This window comes from Capsella rubella, unplaced genomic scaffold (genome assembly GCF_000375325.1).
Source record: "Capsella rubella cultivar Monte Gargano unplaced genomic scaffold, Caprub1_0 scaffold_1, whole genome shotgun sequence".
NCBI lineage: Eukaryota > Viridiplantae > Streptophyta > Magnoliopsida > Brassicales > Brassicaceae > Capsella > Capsella rubella.
This window is the reverse complement of record NW_006238923.1, coordinates 17,381,170-17,395,319: the sequence shown is the minus strand read 5'-3', so window position 1 is coordinate 17,395,319 and position 14,150 is coordinate 17,381,170. Positions and strand designations below refer to the sequence as shown.

The 14,150-nt window shown below is 34.6% G+C and overlaps 3 protein-coding genes across 3 annotated transcripts; 1 reads left to right on the top strand and 2 right to left on the bottom strand.

Annotated features, from left to right (window-relative positions):
* The first annotated feature begins 743 nt into the window (after positions 1 to 743).
* On the top strand, positions 744 to 2,474 carry LOC17900629 (ubiquitin-conjugating enzyme E2 20). Its single transcript, XM_006303475.2, has 6 exons — positions 744 to 1,035; positions 1,452 to 1,479; positions 1,584 to 1,811; positions 1,903 to 1,966; positions 2,052 to 2,111; positions 2,234 to 2,474. Exons 1-6 carry the CDS (start codon positions 920 to 922, stop codon positions 2,278 to 2,280), a joined length of 543 nt encoding a protein of 180 aa, XP_006303537.1. The 5' UTR covers positions 744 to 919; the 3' UTR covers positions 2,281 to 2,474.
* A 13-nt stretch (positions 2,475 to 2,487) lies between these two features.
* LOC17898945 (formate--tetrahydrofolate ligase) lies at positions 2,488 to 5,402 on the bottom strand. Its single transcript, XM_006306926.2, has 5 exons — positions 5,156 to 5,402; positions 4,550 to 4,699; positions 3,302 to 4,477; positions 3,050 to 3,196; positions 2,488 to 2,954 (listed from the first exon to the last, which is right to left on the bottom strand). Exons 1-5 carry the CDS (start codon positions 5,312 to 5,314, stop codon positions 2,679 to 2,681), a joined length of 1,908 nt encoding a protein of 635 aa, XP_006306988.1. The 5' UTR covers positions 5,315 to 5,402; the 3' UTR covers positions 2,488 to 2,678.
* A 3,434-nt stretch (positions 5,403 to 8,836) lies between these two features.
* LOC17899502 (hexokinase-3) lies at positions 8,837 to 12,795 on the bottom strand. Its single transcript, XM_006307252.2, has 9 exons — positions 12,099 to 12,795; positions 11,221 to 11,371; positions 10,941 to 11,120; positions 10,614 to 10,688; positions 10,270 to 10,425; positions 10,070 to 10,168; positions 9,841 to 9,968; positions 9,573 to 9,651; positions 8,837 to 9,480 (listed from the first exon to the last, which is right to left on the bottom strand). The coding sequence occupies exons 1-9, from the start codon at positions 12,368 to 12,370 to the stop codon at positions 9,124 to 9,126; spliced, it is 1,497 nt and encodes a 498-aa protein (XP_006307314.1). The 5' UTR covers positions 12,371 to 12,795; the 3' UTR covers positions 8,837 to 9,123.
* Between the last annotated feature and the right edge of the window lie 1,355 nt (positions 12,796 to 14,150).

Below are 14,150 nucleotides of genomic sequence, written 5' to 3'. Positions count from 1 at the left end.
TTCATTCTCGAGGTTGACTTAATTAATCACACTGATGAACAAAACTAATGGTGCAATGTATAATTCATTAGAAAGCCACCAGAAGTGAGGAGCATATATAATCAACGTGTGCTATGTATCTGCCTGCAGTCTTTTGAACCTGTTTACTACAAATTGGTGGGATCATTATTATGAGTGCTTTTATGCGTTTTTAACAGAGAACATGTTAATTTTAATAGATGACATGCTAACAGAAAATATTTTTAAAAAAATATATAGGTTTTACAATAATCATTACTAGTAATTTTTAATACTGTATTAAAAAAACAAAAACAAAATCTTTATTGTTTTTTACACCCAATGTGGCAGTATCTTTCTTATCATTAAAATGATGAGAAATTACATCTGTTTCACAAAAGTCAAAACTATATTTGAATAAAATATATTGGTTTCTTTTCACAGTATATATAGAATTCAATGTATCTAAAAGAATATAATTTTCTTCTGTAAGTATGCAATGCATTTGTCAACAAAATTTTAATTCAGTAAAGATTCAGAATAAAAGAAAGAAAGAAAGAAGAAGTGAACTAGCCGTTAGATAAACGGATTTCAAAAGCTTCCAAGCGCCGCTTCTTTGCTTATTCAACGTTCAAAAATATAAATATTCTCTTTAAAATTTTCCTATTTTGCCATTTAAAGTTCAAAAAGCGACGTCGTTTCTCTTCACTCAGTCACCGTTTTATAACCACCCCTCAGAGACACAGACTCATCTCTCTTTCTCTCACTCATCAGAAGAAGAAGAAGGATCTTTGTTTTCTCCCCTCTTCCTTCCTTCTTCTACTTTCGATTCTACTCTACTCCTAATTTGAGTGTTTTCGATCTGAGTGTTTAAAAAGAGTTCGATTTTGGTCTTTTCTGCAATTAAGAAAGCGAGAAAGTGATGGCTGCCGTAAACGGGTATCAGGGAAATACTCCGGCGGATCCTCCGGCGTCTACTGGATCGAAACAACCTGCGGCTCCGACCAAGACTGTTGACAGCCAATCTGTTCTCAAACGGTACTTTTTCTTTTCATCGGATCTTGTTCCCTCATTCGCCACTTCAGTTTTAATCGCCTTTCGTCTTTATGCCTCTTCTTTGATGAATTATTATTCCCGATTTGCTTAGTATATCCATTTCACTGTTTCGTATGGTTTGTCAAAGTTAGTATTTGGCTATTATTACCCATATCCGAATTCTTGTGGTCGATGTACTTCTGGATTCCAAAAGTGAGAGACTTCTACTATATCTTTGCATACAAGCTGTTTGTTAGAATGTCTCTGAGAGAACTAAACCTTTAAAATGTTCTTTGTATTCATCTTAAATCAGATCTTATCGTTGCCCTCTACTTTATATTTCTTAAAGCTTCAGTTTTTAATCAGACTTAAGTGAATCTCAGATTCTTGATCCAGTTTTCTTATTTGCTTTAACGCAGGCTGCAATCTGAATTGATGGGTTTGATGGTGAGTTTTTGTCATCTTTCTTCCTCTTGCTTTAGATAAACAGATACTTGACCAGTTTTTCTAGTTAAGATTGCTCATAAGGTTTTGACTTGGTGTGTTTTCAGATGGGCGGTGGTCCGGGAATATCAGCTTTCCCTGAGGAAGACAACATATTCTGCTGGAAAGGGACAATAACGGGAAGCAAAGATACAGTTTTTGAAGGAACTGAGTACAGACTCTCACTCTCTTTCTCCAATGATTATCCTTTCAAGCCACCAAAGGTTAAGTTTGAGACATGCTGCTTCCATCCCAATGTTGATGTCTATGGAAATATCTGCTTAGACATTCTTCAGGTAATGTATATTCCACTTGTGTCTATATTCTACAAAGATTCAGAGAAGAGGTGCCAATCTTAATCTGTTTTCCACATTTTTATATTTATAGGACAAGTGGTCTTCTGCTTACGATGTGAGGACGATACTACTGTCGATTCAGAGCCTCCTGGGAGGTAATCTGTCGTGCATAATTTTTGATTTCCTATAAGCTTGTTGGTTCATCCTATATCTGAGTGTGTCTTTCTTTTGGCTGGGCAGAACCGAACATCAGCTCACCTTTGAACACTCAAGCAGCTCAGCTTTGGAGTAACCAAGAAGGTGAACAAACAGTCATTACAAATCAAACCTCTTTGGAGTCTCAATGAATTTCAATGAATCAAACGTCTTTGGAGTTTTTGCATTATGAGTTTTCTTATTTCTCTTTTGTTATCACTATGCAGAGTACAGGAAGATGGTTGAGAAGCTCTACAAGCCTCCCAGTGCATGATTTCTGCAAGCTCTTCTGATTCATGAATCTCCATTGCGTTTGATGATTCACATACAAATGATTTTTCAGAAGAAAGACTGTTGTCATTCATTTGCTTTATTCTTTGTTTTTGAACATCAGCAATTATCTTGTAACTTTACCTTGAGATTTTGACTTCAGCCAAATAATGAGAATGTGATGAGTGCGTTTTTCCATAGATAAATCAGAAAGAAAAATATACTTTTATAATTTTATTATTCGTTTAAAAAGATGATGAGTCAGTTTTTCAGAGATTAACAAGAAGAGATGTTTTATTCATTTCACAAACGAAAAAAAGAAAAACTCTCGAAATACAATCACAATTTTTTATTGTTGAAGTGAGAAACGATGGAAGCACAGCTTTGACTGATCCACCAGAATTAAGAAAGGCCACGAACTTTTCCAGTGACAGTGTCAATATCAATCTCGTAGAAACAAGGTCTTGTAGGAAGTCCAGGCATTGTACTCATTGTACCAACCAATGGATATATGAAACCAGCTCCAATGCTTCCTCTTACATCTCTTATTGGCAACACAAACCCTGTAGGTGCTCCTTTCTTCGATGCATCATGTGAGAATGAATATTGTGTTTTCGACATGCATATGGGAAGATTCGAGAAACCTTGTTGTGTGTACATCTCAATCTGTTTCTCTGCCTGTACTTACATATCCCAGACGAACAAGTGTTAACATAAAGAGGTTTCTTTTAACATCAATGAAACAAAATGAAGTTGGTCCAGGAATCAATCACCTGGTCTGAGTATTCAACACCACTGGCTCCATATGACTTAGCTATGGCCTCAATTTTGTCTTTGATGCTAATGTCCAATGGATAGAGGAACCTAAGTGGCTGTGTAATGTTTTGACAAGCTTTTTCAACCGCAATACCAAGATCCACCTACAACATTTCCAAGAACAATTCATTTTTTAAGCTGGGATCACAAACAAAAGTTGCATATCTACTGTCATCAGAAAATATTAGTTTTCAAAGAGAGAAGATTACCGCTCCTTTACCACCATGAGCATGGTGGGAACAAATCACAGCATCAAAAGCACCAGCATCCATTGAAAATTTTCTAACTGCATTCAGTTCTGCTTCGGTATCCGTTGAGAACATATTCACAGCAACAACTACATTCACACCGTAAGCCTTTGTGTTTGAGATGTGCTTTGCTAAATTCACACATCCAGCTTCAACCAAGGCAACATTCTCGCTTACATAAGCACGATCAAGAGGCCTCCCGGCAACAACATCAGGCCCACCACCATGCATTTTCAAGGCCCTAACAGTTGCCACAACAATCGCACACTGAGGCTTTAATCCACTGTAACGACACTTAATATTCATGAACTTCTCTGTCCCAATGTCAGAACCAAAACCTGCTTCTGTTACCACAAATCCACCAGGTCCCACCAGCTTTAAAGCAATTTTATCAGCAACAATCGATGAATTTCCATGAGCTATGTTTGCAAAAGGACCAGCATGAACAAGGACAGGTGTCCCTTCAAGTGTCTGCATGAGTGTCGGGTTAATAGCGTCTTTCATCAAAACGGTTAAGGCTCCTCCAACACCAAGATCATCCGCTGTTATCGGATCCCCGGCCTTGCTGTTACCGACCACCATTTTACCAAGCCTCTCTCTCATATCACCCAGAGAGGTTGTCAAAGCTAGAACAGCCATAATCTCACTAGCAACAGATATATCAAAACCAGTTTCTCTGGTCATACCTTTTTCCTCAGGTCCCTGACCAATAGTAATCTTCCTCAAGAACCGGTCATTAACATCCATCACTCTTCTCCACGTGATGGAAGCAGGATCAATATCAAGCCTAGCAAATTTCTTTATCTCCTCGGGAGTAAGCTCCTCAGGACTGGTCTTGGAGATCCCAAGCTTTGTCAATCTCCTGAACATAATGTCACTGAAACTACGCTTCCCTTCTTTATTAGGAGGGCACAACCTATTAAAAAGAGCCTTGTCGGATTGAGATGTCTCATGGAAAATCCGAGTGTCGATTGCAGCAGCTAAGAGATTGTTGGAAGCAGTGATCGCGTGAATATCTCCAGTGAGATGAAGATTGAACTCATCCATAGGGATCACCTGACTATACCCACCACCGGCTGCACCTCCTTTGATTCCAAAGGTTGGTCCTTGTGATGGTTGGCGAAGACAAGTAACAACCTAAGCAACAAAACTTCAAAAATCAACACAAAAAGAGAAGCTCATACAAAAGCAAGAGAGAAAGATATAAACCTTCTTATCGAGGTAAGCGCCTAAGGCTTGGCAAAGTCCAACAGTGGTAGTACTCTTGCCTTCTCCAAGAGGAGTCGGAGTAATCCCTCCAACAACAACATAGTAACCATCTTCTTGTCCTTGAAGCTCATCAAAGGCAGACAACAAAACCTAGAAAGAACAGATCATCAGTTAGTTAGATCAGAAAACCGAAGCACTAAATCAGATCAGAAACTACCGACAAAAATAAGTAATAGAATACTGAACAATAAAAAGAGAGCTAGTAATTGGTATGATAAAGGCAAAAAGAAGCCAAAATCAATCGAAAGTTATAAACTTTGAGTCTACGTAACAGCCTGCTCAAGCTCATAAAAACTCAGTCTTTAGCAATCTCTTGATAATTAATATGTTTTTGAACAAAAAATGATTCAAACCAATTAGAACAAACAGTATCATATAGCCAAAAACAGAGTTCTTGAAAGATCCTTGTTCAATCTAATCACAAAACATGTGTGACAAGTCCCAAACCGACAACAACCTAGAGTAGAGACAGACAGGGGGAGATATACATACAGTATGAATAAATCATTTTTTTTGAGAGAAATAAAGCAAAAGGGGAATGATTACCTTAGCTTTATACTTGCCATAGAGATCGTAGTGAAGAGGGTCGATATTGAGATCTTTAGCAATCTGGGAGATGTGTAAAGGCTCGACGGAATTAGCTATATCGATATCAGCAGGAACAGGTGAAACAACGTGAAGCTTTCTTGTTGATGGTGAAGTCATCGTTCTCAGTGCTCTCTCACTCTCTCGAAGTCTTGTTCTCTTTTGGATTTGGACTAAGTCTGATCTTACGCTGGAAGTGGATGAGAAGAAGATGGAAGAGGGCGACGATATAACCATTTATATATATTTATTAATGATTTTACCTTTGAAAGTTACATGTTTATCCAACCAATGAGAGGGCGATGATATTATTTGTTTTTGAGTTATATTTTTTTTTCCTTTTCTTTCACCTTTTTAATAAATTATTGAAGGCATTTGAAATGACGGTTGCACCCTTTATCTATGAGCGCAGCCAGCCACTATTGCAAAACTAGCAAAGCCCACTAGTGTTGAAGTGTCTTTTGTTACTTTTTATTTTTGTCGAGGAAGATGCAATGCAAGGGGAGATGTATAGAGTTTTGATTTTTCAACCCAATACCCTCAGTATCATCTACTCATTACTCAGTATCATCCAACCAATGAGAGGACGATGATATTATTTGTTTTTGAGTTATATTTTTTTCCCTTTTCTTTCACCTTTTTAATAAATTACTAGTGATGGACCCGCACGTACGTGCGGGGTTATTTTTACAAAATTACGATTTTTTAATTAGATGCTATTTTGGTAAAATTTTGTTATATGAGTATATTTGATAAACTATATATAGACATACAGTTGTAAAATATAGATATTGTATTACATAATACAATTTTAAAATTATTTAAATGAAAATGATAAGTGATATAACGTGTTTATTTTTTAAACTAATCAAAACACTTCTAACTGTTTGCTTAGACATGTTAAATCGGATTTGGGTTTAGCTTTACTTTGAATTGTTTTATGTGTAGTTTATAATGGAAAACCCGTCATGTCCCTTTCCGTCTCGTCCTGACCCGTCCCGTCCCGCCCCGTCCCATCCCGTCTTCTATCTGTCATAAAATCTTCGTCCCATAATCGTTTCTTTTTAAAACATAATCATTTGGCAATGTTTATTATAAAAAACTTGGTAAAAGATTTAGACAGGATACCCGTATTCCTCGTTTAAATATTTATTTTTATCAAACTAATAAAAATCTAATTATCAATCTAAGTCACATGCTCCCACCATTTTCATTCACAAGACACTGTCTGTAATCCTAGCGTACACAATCCTTGTTCGATTTTTAATTTTACTGATCTTTCAGTTTCATCTTTATTTCTCATTACTTTCTTCAATTCAACGATTCATGTTTTAGCCTTTTTGTTTTCTAAAGATTTAAGTATCTCTATTTTTTTAATACATGGATTTATTGTAGTTTTGTTATCCGAAGTATACGTTATCTTCTTCTCGTCATTTAAATATTTCTAAATATTTGAAATTAATAGGAAAGTGGAAATTAAATTTAACAATTTAAATTACATGTCCTCGTATCGTACTCGTAGTTTTATATTTGAAAGTTGAAAGTGAAATTAACTTTATGACCATGTCTCATAACAATTATATCTAATCATGTTTTGTTTTTTTATGAGAAATAATTCAGATAATGTTTTTTTTTTCGAATTATATGTTCCCGTCTCATATCCATTCCTATAAGTTTATATTTTTTTTAATAAATAACACCATTTACATGTAACTAAATATAATTTTAATATATGTAAAATTTTATATAATCGTCCAAAAGTAGAGATTTATACGTCCCAAAGTTGAATTTTGTTCAACATTTTGAGATTTTGAGAGTTAAATATAACTACCAGTTTTTTTTTTTCAACCGGTTATCCAAAACTTATATATCATATTTGTCAAGGATAGTTTAAAATTGTACGTATATGTGAGATAATGTTTGTAGATATTTATTTATTATATCATTTATATCATACCAATTTGACATTTTATTTGTTTTCAATTAGATTAAATCATAAAAACATAATCCATTTATTATTTAAAATTGGTAATAAGTCGTTAAGATCATTTAAATGTGATATATCCACTTGTTATTTAGTTTTAATCTTAATAGAAATTCTATATGTTTATACTCTCAAAATGTAGTTTATGATTTGATAAATCAATTATTTAATATTTGATAATAGTAATGATATGTAAATTGCCATGGATGAAGATTTATTTTGTTAAGATTGTGTAAAATTAATAAGAAAAAAGAAGTTTAGAATAAGCATTAACTAACTGTTTGAACAAATAAAAAATCATTAACTAATTGAATTAATGATAAATTTTGTAGATATCTTTTGTGCTATAATTGCTAGATTGCTTTTTGAATATGAATATTTTTTTAATGTGAAAATAAGAAATTTATGTGATCTAAAATGTTTATTCGCATGATTTTAGCAAACAAATATTTAATTATTGATTTATTTAAATTTTATTTAAATTTTAAAATTATATAATTTTTTAAAATTTGATGATATGATCAGTTATGTATATATACTATGTAGAATTTGATTAGTTGATTATTTCATATGCTAACATATTTTGTTATCTTTTGATTTTTCTAAAAAAAATGTTTTCTTTGTTTTTTTAGATATATGATGATTCTGTTTTATTAGATTTCATTCTATATAAATTATTAATTTCGAAAGTATATTAAAATATTAAATATGTTTATGTATATTCAAAATAGATATGTTTACATATATTTAATTTTGAATTTAATTGTCCACTTTTTATGGTAAAAGATTATTATGATTTCCATAAATATAGATAGTTTTTGTTTTTTTTTTTTTTGTTGTCATTAATTCTGTTTGGCAACTGGAATATATTTCATGAAATTGTTTTTTCAAAATTGGGGGTGTTTACCTTCAAGTTGTCCTTCCCAATTAATAGTATAGATTGAAAGCATTGGAAATGACGGTTGCACCCTTTATCTGTAAGCGTAGCCAGCCACTATAGCAAAACTAGCAAAGCCCACTAGTGAATTGAAGTGTCTTTTGTTACTTTTTATTTTTGTCGAGGAAGATGCAACGCAAGGGGAGGTATAGAGTTTTGATTTTTCAACCCTCTGTGTGTGCCGGCCTTTCATCAAATAGAAGCACAAGTTAATGATACTATGGCTCTCTCTGTTGTGAGACAAGAACATTATAATTTTTGTTAATTATATCAGAGTGGAGAAACTAAAGATCATATGATGGAAATATGGGTGACCAATGAGATTGAGACATACAACATATGTGTCGTGGGGGCAAGTTCTTAAAAGTGGATTTAAAATTGATGCTAGAGAGTAGAGAGACACAAGCATGTTTGCAAAGTGCTTTTTAAAATCAGTAGTGAGATGAATGGCAAAGCTGCAGAGGCTGTGGTCTGATGGAGTTCTCTATTTGCATTTGAAGAGGAAGCTATCTTGCATGATTCAATAGATTTTTATTATATGAATTATGAAACATTATTCTCTTGGAAAGATGATGCTAGCTAGCTAGCTACAAAAGCTAAGATAGAAAAGAGAAGATTATTTTCTTCTTTCATCAAATCGGATCTACAAAGCAAAGATTGTTGTCGTTATAGTAGTAGGCTTTGGCACTAAATAATAGCAACAACAACAAAAAAAAACCAATTTGACATTTCGTTTATCATCATCATTACCTTTACATATTGTAAATCATTTCTTAAAAAACACCCAATACCTATCCCTTTTCTAATACACATTAGAAGAAACCAAAAAAAAAATAATATAAAACCTTCCTAAACATTATTTACACAAAAGCTATATATGAATAATAACAATAATAATAATAATAATTAACAACAAACGAATATTGAATAATTTATATACACACACACGGACGAACATAACCAATTTATATAAACCATAAATACGAACGCAGCCTATGAATGATTGATTCATGACTGTAACGAGGCAACGAGGAGGGCAGAGCCAATGCTAGAACCATCTTCCATGGCTTTCACTACTACGTATTGACTCACCTCTTCTCCTAATATCTCCACCAGAGCTTCTTCCATGTATTCCCTAAACATGGTGTAGTTCATGTACAAACCTCCTTCTACTGCGACTACTGTTCTTTTCTGCATTTGGATTTCGCTTCTGCTTCTCCCGCTCGTGATTCCTCCACTCCCATCTCGCCCTATCTTCTTCAAGATTCCTGCGATCCCTGCTGCAGCTAGCCTCCCTGCTCTTCGTGTAACCACATCGCATATTTTCACCACTAGTTTTCTCACCTTCAACGGGACATCTGATCCCTGTTTTGTTCATTTGTAATTACAAGTTTTAATTACATTTTCCAACATCAAGTTCCATCAAAGGTGCTATAATTGTGAACATGTTAACTTACCCCCAAGTCTTTCAAGATTCTTGCTACTTCTTGCAGCTCAGGTGTGTCATCTTCATGCATAGCTGAGACTGAATTTGTACTGAGAGATAGAAGTAGACATGCTTGTCATTTCGATAATACACAAAGAAAAATACATTGTGAACTAGATATTTAATACAGAAAATCAAACTATCTATGTTCATTGAGGGTTGAGGCAGAAGATATTTGATGAAAGATCAATTTAGACAATCATCAAATTTCAAGCCAGAGGTAACGAGAGGATATATACCTTAGAACGTAAGGCTCAGATAATACGGACGAGGTGGGTCCAAAGACATCAGACTCTTGTGACATGCGTAGAATTACTCTACGAACAATGTCACCCAGATACATCCCTGATATCATCTTCTCAAATCCCTATAAAGAGAAACCCAAAAGATCTTAACTGATTCACCTGATAATGATAACTCATTGGGCAATACATAACAGTAAAAGAGGGAAAGCAAGGCAAAGAATACCATATCATTTGAATTTGAACTCTCAGCATCCAAGTCAATGTCATATGAAGTTCTAGGCAGATGAGAGGACCAAAAATTTCCCCACTCCATATTGACTACCTGAAAAATAGGAAAGAATGATTCTTTCACATTTATTTCTCTGGGATCTAAAGCATGATTTAGCTAGTTTATCAATTAGACTACGAAATAGTTCTTAGTACCATGCTTCCAGAAGTTGTAAGCAGACCCTGACACTTGATTATGGCATCAGTTCGTTCCAAGTAACATGCATTACTACCTGTTCCAAATACAACTGCTACAACCGTGTCTGGATCATGATAATATCCAAGTGACAGGGCTCCAACAGTATCATTCACCTGCTCAAAAGAGGAAACAGAAATCAGAACAAACCATCATTTCATCAGAATTTATGGGCAGCTACATAGATATTTTATTGGAGTCCAGCTTGTAAAAATGGGCAGAAAAAGAAAAATCAAAGAATTGTCACTCAAAGTGCAAGAAATTTGCCAAAGAAAGGATTACGTTGCAGTGACAAAACACTTACAAGAGCAGCAACATGCATATTTAGGCCTCTTCTGTTGAGTGCTCCTTGTAGACATTCAGCTATGTCTTTCCCAACCTAAATTTATACAATCATTTAACTGTTTAGCTTATGCTGTACTCACACCAAATTCCAAGAGATGTATTGCGTTGCCACAAAATCATTACACAGTTAATAGATACACTAAGGGTCATTCACTCATGTTAAGGAGTGTAATTCTATCAAGTTGGTGCAAGCTGAAATTATTCTAAAAGTTAACAAAAATTATCTGAAAGTCAACCACAGGTTGCAAAAAATATAAAAAGTAACGTAAGTATTCATTATACTAACCATTTCACTAATCTCAAAACCTTTGGTCCATTTGATTAGAACTCCTGAAGAAATAGAAGTATGCTTGACAGGGAATGAAAACGTGAATGCAAGTTCCCTTGTAACACTTTGTGAATCTGACCCATTTTCTTCCTTTTCGATAAACCTCTCCAAGGAAAACGCGAGAAAGTTGAAAAGAACCTGCAATCATGTGAAGACAAAAATCAATAGAGACTCAATTAAGTAGTTTACATTATATAATATGCAAAGACTGGTAAGAAATAAACAGCAAAATAGTCACCTCGCTGGTGCTATTCATCAGATGCGAAGGTATTGGATGTCGTTCAACATCTTGAACATCTAGATAGGACCTTTGGGCACCCAGATGAACTCTTAAAATCCTAAAATAGGTGCCACCAAGGTGAAGTGCATAATAAGTTCCTTTCTCCCTCCTGAAATAAAAGCAGTAAGTCAGTGCAATACAATACACAACTGCAATGATTGGATGTTAATATTTGAACAACCAGTCTAGTAGTGACAATGATTGAGTCTATACGAAAGTTAAAACCAGCAAACAAAATGAAATACGTTTCCTCAAATAAAGAAGAGAGAATCCAATGGCTACAATATGAAGAAACCAGTTTCATTTTCCTTGAGCAGTAGCAATCTAGTGGATAGGAACAAGATACCAAAGTAAAGGTAAGCGATAAGAGAGAAGGAAAAGAAAAGGAGAAGCCCTTAAAGCTTTTTACCGGATATGTAAAATTCACATAAACGAAAAGAAGAGAACAGAATCAAAGGATCTGTCCCTGCAAAATGGTACCCACTGACACTTCTTTTAATTCCCTGGCTCCAACTTAAGCTCGAATACGAGAGACCCTTAATAGCTCGTTGAGCAAGAGAATGTAATATGCAAGAATCAAGCAACAAAACATTCGATTTGACAACATTTAGCAAACAAATTTAACATGATCGAACAAAGAGTAAAATTAAAGACTTTAGATTATGTACTGTAGAGAAACCAGAAAGAACCTGAGATCACTAAATCTTGATAAATCTTGACAAACAGAAGAGACAGAAGAAAGTCTTCATCTTTCACACATTACTCAACCAATGTTAACCAATCCAAGGAAAAAAAAAATCCCAAATCAGAAAAAAAAAAAAGAAAAAAAATCTTACCCAGTGGGCAAATCATCGACGAAGGTGAGGAGCATTTTAAGCTTAGAGCCTCCTTCAGAAGCCAAACCAGCGTGCATCTCCACAGCCATAGCATCCACAACTTGTCTCAGCCTCCCAACGGGAGTATCACAATCATCCTCCAACTCTTTCAAAATCTCAACAACAGTCCTCCATTTCTTCCTACTCTTCAGTCTCCTTCCAACCATCATCGCCGCAACAGAACAAGCCGCCACAACCGCAACAGCGGCAAACGCAACCGCCACTCTCCCCATCACAACCACCACCACCACCACCCAAAAAAAACAAAAAAAAACTCTCTCTGGCGCTTTAACTTACTCCAATAAAGAGTTCGTAAACAGCGAACACCGCTTATTAGAAAACCCTATACGAATCTCTTCCACCAACATCTTCGTCATCATCATCGACAACAACTACTTCTACTTTTTTACTTTTTTTTTTGTGTGCGCTCTCTCGACTTCTATTTGCTTTTTTAATAATTTTAATTTTCCGCCGCCTTTCTCACTTAGCTGTCACTGCTCCACCTGTAAGCTAACTACCTCGATTCGATGGAGTTTTACCGTCAGTAACCTCCGACGATGGTTCAAATAACCCTCTCGAGTTTCTCACCGGCGGTGAAGTGACGATTAAATAGGAAGAGAGAGAGAGAGAGAGAGAGAGAGATTTATGGATTTCGGCAGAGACAAAAGCGGAAGGAGAGAGAAGACGCTCGGAAAGCGAACTAGTGATTATATATTTATATATATATATATATGTATATCAGCGTAATTACAACATACCCTCTCGTCTTTTTTAGATGTCGACGGTTTCGTTTTTTTTTTTCATTTTCCTCAATTAATTTTCGATTTAATTATTTTTGAGATAACAAATTCTCCATTTAATTAGTTTTTTTTTTGGGTCGGAAACAGGAGACAAAGTCTCCTGTTATTTATTAAAAGAAAAACACAAGACTACAAACGAACACGTCGAGGGATCCCAGTCCCATTCGTATCTTCCAACAACAGCGGAACAAACTCCGCTGGACAACCATCAAAAGATAAAAAACCAAGCGGTAAAGAAAAAGCATAGTTGGCTAACCCATCTGCTAGACGATTAGATTCCCTATAAACGTGAGTAACCCGGACCAACCAGTCCATTTAATTAGTTTATGTCTATCTTTTGATAATATTTCCCAAAAAAATAATATTGTAAATAAAAAAAATTTTGAAATACATTTTTTTACTACCGGTTAGTATTTTTATTTGATAAAAATAACATAAGAGTATATTATTAAAAAAAATGATTTGGGCTACTGTGAAAAAGATTTGATGTATAAGTATAGTTAACTAAAGCTTCTTTGTCAACCTAATAGTCTTTTTTGAATGAAAACAAAATAACTTTTTCCTCAATAACATTATTATATAGATAAAAAAATAGAAATTTGAAGTTGTTTTGTCAATTATTGACTCCACTCTAAAAACATATCAACGATGTTCTTATTGTTTTTGGTTGTATGGGTCATCACCGAAGTGAATAAAATTAGAAAATACGACCGCTAAGTAAAAATTACCATTTCTATCCTCTCGATATCTATAATATTACCGTCGTGCCCAGTCGTCTCTCTCTTTTTTACTTTAATCAACACTTTAAGATCTCTCAGTTACAGTTAGGAGAGATTACCAAACGTAAACTAATTTAATTGCCAATCATAAAAATCATTTTAAAAGATGAAAAATAAAGTAAGAGCAATACTGGTTTGACCTTTGACCGGTCGATTTTAGTAAGACTCTGGTTTGAATTGAATTTCAACGGCGTGCTCTTTTTGCCGTTGGGGGGAATCTCTCATGAGTCATGACCCCAAAAATATTATTAATAATTAGAATAAAATTCTTAAGTCTTAACCATCGAATACTTTAATTAGCAAAAAAAAAATATTGATAATGACTCGTGGCTAAATCTTGTCCAATAAATAATCACTAACGTAATAGGGATTGAAATGTAATATTCACTTTTTTTTTTTGTGTGTGGCATGCCCTACATTTATAAGCCAACTTG